The sequence below is a fragment of the Mycena indigotica genome, assembly GCF_014461135.1.
Source record: "Mycena indigotica strain 171206Taipei chromosome Unknown Mind.scaff0013, whole genome shotgun sequence".
In the NCBI taxonomy this organism is placed as follows: domain Eukaryota; kingdom Fungi; phylum Basidiomycota; class Agaricomycetes; order Agaricales; family Mycenaceae; genus Mycena; species Mycena indigotica.
The window spans coordinates 1,037,436-1,046,442 of record NW_023503012.1 but is presented as its reverse complement, the minus strand read 5'-3'; the positions used below and the strand labels follow the sequence as shown (position 1 = coordinate 1,046,442).

Below are 9,007 nucleotides of genomic sequence, written 5' to 3'. Positions count from 1 at the left end.
AACCAAACATGAGTATACATTCACACGCATGCTCGATAATAGAAGAGTAATCAAAAATATACCATGGCAGGAACATCGTAGTCCTGGCAGATTTCAGCTAGCAAGTTGCAAGTCTTGACCAAGTTATCTGCTCCGCCCTTGCTTTGCAACTCTTGCTGGGTGCGCGCCTGGAAATATTGTCCTTCAGCGCTACAAATATCGTAGATCAGATTGCTGGTGTGGACGGGGGTCTTGCCCTTGTAGGCCGTGATGAGATTAGACATGCCGGCGGCACTTATCAGGGCGCCGCCAACATCCTCCAAGTTTTTCATTGTGGGAAGCGGCTGGGATGCCAGCTGCAAAAGATGTTGGGAACAGCTAGGCTGTAAAATAAAAATCGATTTTTATAGGGTTAAATAGATAGATATGACTAATATAACACCATATATAGTAAGCTAATCACCTTTTCTTCAGGCCGATGATGCGGATAAACAGTAGGACAAGACTGTAATACAGAATAATGAAATTGATGGAATGATATGTCACATCTGATCTAACACCATAGATCCATCAAAACCATTGATCTTCATCAAAAATGCTTCCACATGGCAAGACATATCTAGATGCCATCAATCCCATCATGATCCAAGGCCCAGAAAGCTCAAAATAAATTAAAAAGTCGAAAAATATTAGAATAAACCTGAATTTCTAGCCCTTTTGCATTACACTGTGTGGCAATAGCCAACATCTTTTGCATAGAACTAGCTATATCAGCTAGGCAGAGTGTAGGGTTTTGTGAACTCGTATTCAGGATCACTAGGGAAATAGAGGTTGTCGCCTATGATGCATGATGACTGCGTGGGTATGCCCCCTTGTTGGGCAGTCTGCAGGTTACGCAGCCGGGCGTGAGCTATGTCGATCTGCATAGGAGAGCCGATCGGGTAGGTAACACGCTGGTTAGCGCCGACGGAGTGGCCATAGCCACCGAGGGTGTGAAGGGAGTAGGGTAAGGCTGAGGGGTAGGAAGAGATGGTGCCGCAGCCTGCATAGGTTGGGTAGTAGTGGCAGCAGGTTGGCGGGGCAGGGAAGACAGGAAGAGGGGGGGAAGACAGTCGTGGCGGGGCACCTGAGACTGGGCATGGATCACGGTGGACAAGCGGTGCGGAGGGGCACCGTCGACATCTATCTTCGTGGCATGTGGTACAGGCACAGGCGCAGCAGGAGGAGGGGGGGCAGGTCCCTCAGCCGACGGTGGCTGACGTTGCTTCTTCGCACGGACACACTTGCGCATGAACCGTTTCCCAAGCGTAATAAGCGCTTCACCGATTTGCTGGTCGGTTCCCTGAATAGAGACCCGGCGCTCGCCAGGCACAGTGCGATCAGAGTATGCGCGCAACTGAGCACCGGAAGTGTTGTGAGCTTGGTGGAGACCCTTGCCGCTACGACCCATGATATACCCGACAGCCGAGTCAGGCACCACAAGCGTACAAGAGAAGTGTGTAACAGTGTCAGGCGCAGTAGGAGGGAAGGTTTCGGCAAGTGGTATAGAAGTGTGGGCAGCAGCAATGACGGCAGGGGTAGGGGCCGGGACTGTTGGAAGGACCCAGTGAGTGTTGTCCCAGACACCATGGAATGTAGGACCAGGGGAAGGGGAGCAGGGGAATAGAGCAGGCAGACTATACTCAAGGCGGTCTAGACGGTCGGTGAGGCGAGTAATTTCGCTCTGCAGGAGCAGGCAGTACGAATACAGGTCAACAGGGACACCAGGAGTCGTCATTGGAGAAGAGCAGGCAAGCACAGTAGAGTGAGGACGAGTATAGGAGATAGAGAGGATCAACTGGGGCTAGAAGAGTGCCAGAGTCGATGTAGAGGCTTTGGTATGCTGTCAGGGGATGAGGGTCCAGGTGCCTAGTTGATACTAAAGCCGGGGGAACAGCCCCACCGCCAACTACTTAAGTACAGGGCTATCTGCGCACAGACCACTCACAGCTGTCACATCACATGCTCCCCTTACCAGTACACTAATCCTTTGTATACTAAACACATCAGATTTTTTGGCCGAAATATGTTGGTGGGTCACCGGTCACAGCTGATTTTTTTGGTCCCAAAGTGTCCTAATTGGGTAGATTTTCAAAATTTCCGCACCTGCGGCATGCCAAATTTTCTAATCAGGTAATAGGTCACACAAAATTTTGGCCTGCAGCTGAATTGAACATTTCGCCGAAATGTTTACGGGTCACAGGCCCACTGAATTGATCGAAATGGGTCAGTATTTACAGAGATGGCTATAACATTAACCATGGATAACCCAAGAACAGTAGCCTTAGATTGGACTTCATAGAATCATGGTACTGGATGCAAAACAGCTTTGTATCTCAATTAGGCTTGGTTACATTTTCCAGCTTTTCTTATCAAATAGGGCTTCAACTCGAACAGCCTGAGCAGTGACCCTGAAAATGGAAATGCAGAGTAAATGGATTGCTAAGGGCCAGTGCCAAACATGTGTATGCATTCACACAACATCTGCTTGATATAAGAGTAATATTTTCATAGATGATTATAGAGAAGGCATATTATAATGATTATACTTGAAATATAATCTGGCATAATATAATTGTGGACAGCACATGAACTTCTACCATCTAGGTAAGAATTTTCATTGTTTGCCCTAACCCCCTTATTAAGGGAGGTCCATCTTCTTAAGGCTTACTCAAGGCTTAGGGCTTGAATAAGCCCCCCTGAGTCCCCTCTCTTAGCACCTTAACTTGACACTTATTATATTATTTTTGTAATATAAACGATTTCATTTAATAGTATTAAGCTGCTTCCATTATACTTAGGGCTCCAACTTTTTCCATTTGCAAATATTTACGAATGGTAATAAATGTTTAAATGACCATTTTATTTGTGAACTTGGGCAAACAGAAATTAAATATAAATGAATAGTTTTCACTTCAAACAGACTTAAATCAATATCAATAGTGTAGTTCAGGTATTCAATGTGAGCAACACTTGGACACCATCTTAGAAACAATATTTTATTGCTCTAAATGTCAAATTACTCATCTCCCTAGCACTAAACAGCATTTTATGCTTCCTACATTGGTAATAAAATCAAGAGAAAGCTTATTTTTGATATTGATATTAGATTGAAACAAGCTATTCAAGCTAAAATGAACATGTTTCTCACTGGTCGTTGCATATAGGTCATAAAGGTTAACAATGAATATTGAAAACTTGACCTGAAACTACTCAATTTTATCTGATTACTACAACCATTTATAAATAGCTTTAAATATTTATTACTGTTCATGTCTGTGTTTCAATTTTATTTGAAATTTTGATAAACAGAAATAAAATAGTTAATTTATAATGTAACTAGTATGTAGGAGGCTAATATGTATACTGCATCCTATTCCTTGACTTGACTGTAGAAAATATTACTTATTGTATTATTAAGGGCTTATTTACCATCACCAGGCATCTTAAGCCTCATGTTAAGCCCACCCAAGGGGGCTTAGCTTATTAAGGGCTTATGCCTTGAGACAAACACTGAGAATTTTGCCATGGTGTTCTCCCTAATGATGATGCCTCCTAAGATAGCATCTACTAAGTTATATGCATCATAAAGACTAAGGTGATGAGCGAGAGATTCAATGGCTCTAATGGCTGTAGCACAACATCTCTAATATATCTGAAAGACTTTTGTACACTTCAAGTTTTACTGATGTGACTTTCATTTACTCCATCGTACTGCCAGTGTGTAATTTCTATTGCTATTTTTGATTTCGAGTCAGCTCTTTGTTTACCGCATAAGATTCAAGTTGTTACAGGAAAACACGGCTTGTGTTGAAATGTTCAGACACTCCGAGTCAAATGGCACTTGAAATGCACCTTCAAGTTCCCGTTAACAAATAGGCCCGAAGTCGCACGGGTCGCGGCACTTGTCTGCCACGGCAATGAGCCCGGGGCAGCACTCGAGCTCGAAGCACCCCTGGTCATTGCAGAAGATGTTGTCGCTGAAATTCGGGATGCAGTCCCGCGGCCCGGGGTTTGGGCCGAGCGTGCCATTCGAGCAGCTGCGGCGTGGCGGTCCAGCTTGAGCGCAAGTTCATCAGAAGAGGAACATGTGGACGCACGTGTAGGAGTCAGGCCAGTAGCATGCGTCACCGCAAGGGAGATATGCGATCGTCTCGGATTTGGGGCAGAGGAAGTCGCCGTCATAGCAAACGTACTATTGCATGATTAACTATCAGCCAACTTGAAGATGAGAGCCCTTACCGCGGAGGGATCGTAGCGCGCCGCGCCGCAGTCGAAGAGCTGGCCCGAGAGGTTCGGGTTGTATCCGATGAGTGTGGTGTTGTCGCACGTGAACTTGTTCGGGTCGTAGCAGAGCCCGTTGCACGAGATCGTGCGCACTCCATTGACGACGGGGCAGAGGACGGCGTTGTCGAAGCAGCTGGCCTATGGGTAGTGTCACCTCTCGCCACCAGCAGAGATAGAACGCAAGTCGCGACTTGCCGTGGAGTAAAAGTAAGTGGACGCGCCGCAGGTGAGCAGTGTCTGCGCAAGGGCACTGGTGGTCGCCAGGGCAGTGACGAATGCAGCGGAGAGAGAGAGCGAGTGCATTTTCGAGTTGCAGGAAGTGAAGATAATCCAGGGCCTTTTGTACGCTCGCTGGTGGCCCGAGCAATGAGTCCGATCTGGAGCCGAAGCCAGGCGGCCGTCCAGGGCACACATAGAAGGTCTTGGGCATCCAGACGGCGCCATGGCCAGTGCTTGAGAGATGGATGGTAGATGGGCAAGGCACCGACGCAAAAATAAGTTTGGGACCAAATTTAGCGCGTCCTTATTCGGAAGAACATTCATGGGCCTTGTACATTGTGTTACCAATGGCACAGTGGATATTGCCCGACGCCAGTGCGCAATTGGAGTCGCTGCCAGTGGTGTAGTTCGGAACTTGAATCCAAATGGTAGCTTTTTTTGAGCTTTTTGGTGTGTGGGTTAACCTGCAACAGAACGTACTATATCGACGCACCCAAAGTCCATAGCATCCCTGTTCCGACATCCTCGCTCCAGTAGTTAGCCTTACACTGCTAGTTTTTAAGTTACAGGTTAGGCAATTGAATGCTAGCGCTTCAAGAACTTCCCATTGTCGACGGATGATGTATTAGTCCCTGGGCGCTCATGACGAGTCCCTGGGCGCTCATGACGAGCACTGACAGCCATATACGGGCTATGTCAGTGTATCCTGTCCGAACTCGCGTCCGAGGACTGGATGATGGGATGGACGAAGAACGGCGCACTGTGACTGATTATAAATAAATGATAGGGGGTCACATCGGATGACTCAACGGCCTTTTCTACATCATCTTTCATCTTTGCTTGACAGACTGCACTTTTTCGCGGAAACAGTGGCACTGCAAGCGCTTGGGCAGCCATGGGTTGCGGGGTATTTCAAAGCTGTTCGGAACTGTCGCGGAACTGGCCGGCGCTTCGAGTTGTCGGTTGAGAAGGCCCAGAAAAAGGTGCGTGTATCTCCAAGCCTTTTTAGACGCCGAGACCAACTCTTTTCAGCTCATTCTACACGCTGTGCGCCATCGAATATAACACTGCTCTCTTTATTGCGAGCGTCCGACGCACTATGACTTGGAGAAACATGGGACGGAAGGTGCATTCTGAAGAACTTCGGTATCGTACAGCCTTTACTGTCAAATCATGACATTGACGCCCTATAGCCTCTTCGGAAGCTGTTGTTCTTAGCCACGACCATGACTTCACTCCTCCATGCCCTCGCGCCATGCATCCCTACCGTCCGCGACGAGCCCCGTCCAGCGCCGATCTCAACCTCCCTGCAACTTCCCAACGAACTATGGGTTGAGATCTTCGTTATGCTCGACACGAATGACCTCCTGCGAGTCTCCGTCGTCAACAGGACGTTCAACGCCCTCGCAATCCCGCTCTACCTTGGCCGCTTCGGCGTCAAGCAAGCCGCTGTTCGTGTCGGGGAGCTAGACATCCCCACACACCACCGCCACTTACCTGGCATCCTCCGACTAGCGTTCTTCCTCCCCCCCATCACCAGCCTTCGTTGTGCCATCTCCATCCAACAACGATACGACACGTTGCACCACTTCACGTCCTTCTTCGCCAGCTCTCGGCTGTCCCGCGACCACATAGCCATCGAGTTCCATTCCGAGCATGCCTTCATGGCACGCGACTCGCGGTTCCGTCTGGTCACCACGGTCACGATGCAGCGCGCTGTTCGCGACCTCCTCAATGCATCGATGCCCACGAAACGCGCGCTTGTCGTCTTCGGGGATACCGGGCGGAGTATGCTACTTGACCCAACTCCGCCTGGTCTGCGCCGTTGGCGCCTGGTCAAGCACCCGCCCAACCCTCCCCATTCCGGTCTCCGCCCTCGCCTCCGTCACGCTCTTCACATACGCCGGCCCGCCCTTGAACGCGTTCTGACGCTTTTCGCCTCGTTTACTTCGGAGAATGGGACGACCACCAGAACATCGGAGGGAATCGACGAGTTGTGGTCCGTTGATGTCACCTACAACCTCGGCGACGGACTTGCCCCATGGAGCCTCGTTGTGCTGAACGGTTCCCGGAGTCGCACTTTCAGAATGCCCACCTCTATCCGCAATATCGTAGCGGTCGGCTCTCTTTCGTGGGCGGATCTTCTCCCGCGTATGTCTTTCCCGGCACTTAAGGAGCTCCACATCACCAGTGGTACGCCGTTCAGCAGCACAGACAGCCGGGGCATACAACTACACGAAGTGTCTGTGGAGGCTTTTGACGAATTTCTTGTCCGTCATCCCACAATCAACAAGCTAGACTATCTACCTGACTTCGGGGTCTCGCTCGCTGATTCCCCGGCTCCCGGCTTTGCATTCGTCACCCTCACGCATCTCACCACGACTGCCGCCTATTTCATCCGCTCGTTTCAGAGCCCAACTTGCCTCCGTTCGCTTGCTGAATTGCGGCTGCTGGACGACATTGCACATCCGGCAAAAACTGAGACGATGGTGGCGCTAATGCATATCCTTGCCGCAAACAAGCCCGATGATGCTTTCCGGATGAGCCTTCCCGCGTCATGGCCACCGCTTATATTTGCAGCCGACCTGCAGGTCGATCCGATATCGTGTGTTGGCCAACTGCATCTCTTTGATGTTCAGCAACCGGAGGATGTGCCCATATTCCTCCGCCATCTTGTCAACTTTGTCTCGCTCTTCGAGCCCGCAACCCTCCGCGGCGTCGAGTTACAGGCACCGTCTTCGAATACTACCTCGACGTTTTGCAGAAATACGGCGGATACCCTGCGCATGCGCGCTCCCTGGCTCGAAGACGTTGTCTGCGTGCGAGTCTCTGCTTTGGTATCGCCCTTCGCGCGAAAGCCGAGCGGGAAACCCGGGGAACAGCGGAAACGGCGGGTGTTCCGGCTGCGCACGCCGAAGCCGGTCGTGTGGAGATCGGAGCAGTGGGTTCCTGTGGATGAGGATGATAAAGGCACTTAAAGCAGGAGTGGCATTATGAATGTTTATTTGACTGTTTATTGCGTCTATTGAAATTTGTCTAGATGCATCAGGACATTGACTCGCACGTTTGCTCTACGAAAGCCGTATGTATGTGTATTTGACAACCATAATGAACCTGCCACCAATAACAAAATAAGCGCAGCTGTCTCGTCGACGTGAATGTGGTCCTTATATGTCGCTCCGACGTCACGAGAGGTCTATTTTTGAACCTCCTCGTAAGAGAAGGCTATTTACTTGCATTTCTGCTATCAAGTTAACCACGTACACAGGCACATCAATTCGATGGCCAGCCAAGTTTGACGTTCAAGTTCGCTGCTTGCTCGCCCCTCATACTCCTGTATCCAGTCCCATTGCCGCGGCGGAGATGGCTTACACGTACATCAGGCCTCGAGCGCTTGCCATGCGAGCATCCAGCTCGTAATTGGCAGGTACAGCCAGGATTTGGGGGTATATAAAAGCCCTGGCCTTGTTCAAGGTGTCCTGCAGTCCAACGAACGCCCTTCAGGCTCAAGTCATCTGCATATTGTCTAGAATGTCTGCGCTTATTCGCACCACTGTGCTCGCTGTGCTGCTGGCCGCTGTCGGTAATCATGTTGCCGTTGCCCAGGACCTTTTGGACTGCGGGGTGTCCCGGTACTATTACGCAGACGTAGGTTCAACCCCTTCTGAAATCGACCCTTCGAGTAGACTAATTATCTGCTCAGTACTCCTGCTTCGATGACACGTTTTTGTGCCCAGTTCAGAGTGGAGTCCGCACCCTCCGCTGCGGCGATGCGTGCTACAATCCGAACGAATACACGTCAGTAAATATTTGACATTTAATCGGCATTTTAACTTGCTTGTTTTAGGTGCTCCAACACTACGCTCGAGTTCTACAACCCCGACGTCGCTGGACAGCTCTTTGACTGTGGAGACTCCAGATACGATCCCTCTGCCGTATGCATTTGAACTTGTTCAAGTGTTGATTCTCATAAAATTAGTATGTGTGCTACGACGGCGACTTCCTCTGCCCCAAGTCCGGCACTGTTCCGACTCTGCCCTGCGACACCGCGTGCTACGCCCCGGACCTCTACACGTGCGTCCCCGCCTCAGCGTCATCGCGATTCGCGATGTACTCTTGCTGATCACTGTGATATATCGACAGATGCACGGACGGCCAGCTCTCGCCCAACCCCGGCCCGGCCGACTGCGTCCCGAACTTTGGCGCCAGTCAGGCGTGCAACGACCAGGGCTGCTTCCAGCTCACCTGCTGCCCCGGCCTCATTTCAATCGGCGACAAGTGCCGCGATCCGTGTGATTTCACGCATGATTGTTAGAAATGGGGTTCATGACTTAGTTTCTGGATATTATCTGTGTAAATGATGGGTCTTTCTTTGGGCTTCGTGTAGAAAAAAATCAATATGTTGCGTGGTTGATTGACAAATGATGTGACTGATTTCATCATCGCGTTACAGAACACGTCAGCTTCTTCCCCTCATCTGTCC

The 9,007-nt window shown here is 49.9% G+C and overlaps 2 protein-coding genes across 2 annotated transcripts; one reads left to right on the top strand and one right to left on the bottom strand.

Annotated features, from left to right (window-relative positions):
* Positions 1-3,837: 3,837 nt before the first annotated feature.
* Positions 3,838-5,028, bottom strand: MIND_01270800 (uncharacterized protein; the record flags this gene model as incomplete). Its single annotated transcript, XM_037369186.1, has 7 exons — positions 3,838-4,058; positions 4,119-4,213; positions 4,261-4,443; positions 4,501-4,656; positions 4,718-4,827; positions 4,870-4,967; positions 5,018-5,028. The coding sequence occupies 7 exons, from the start codon at positions 5,026-5,028 to the stop codon at positions 3,887-3,889; spliced, it is 825 nt and encodes a 274-aa protein (XP_037214392.1). The 3' UTR covers positions 3,838-3,886.
* Positions 5,029-5,750: 722 nt separating this feature from the next.
* MIND_01270700 (F-box domain-containing protein) lies at positions 5,751-7,502 on the top strand (the record flags this gene model as incomplete). The annotated part of the gene is made up of 1 exon (XM_037369185.1): positions 5,751-7,502. The coding sequence occupies one exon, from the start codon at positions 5,751-5,753 to the stop codon at positions 7,500-7,502; it is 1,752 nt and encodes a 583-aa protein (XP_037214391.1).
* Positions 7,503-9,007: the final 1,505 nt, after the last annotated feature.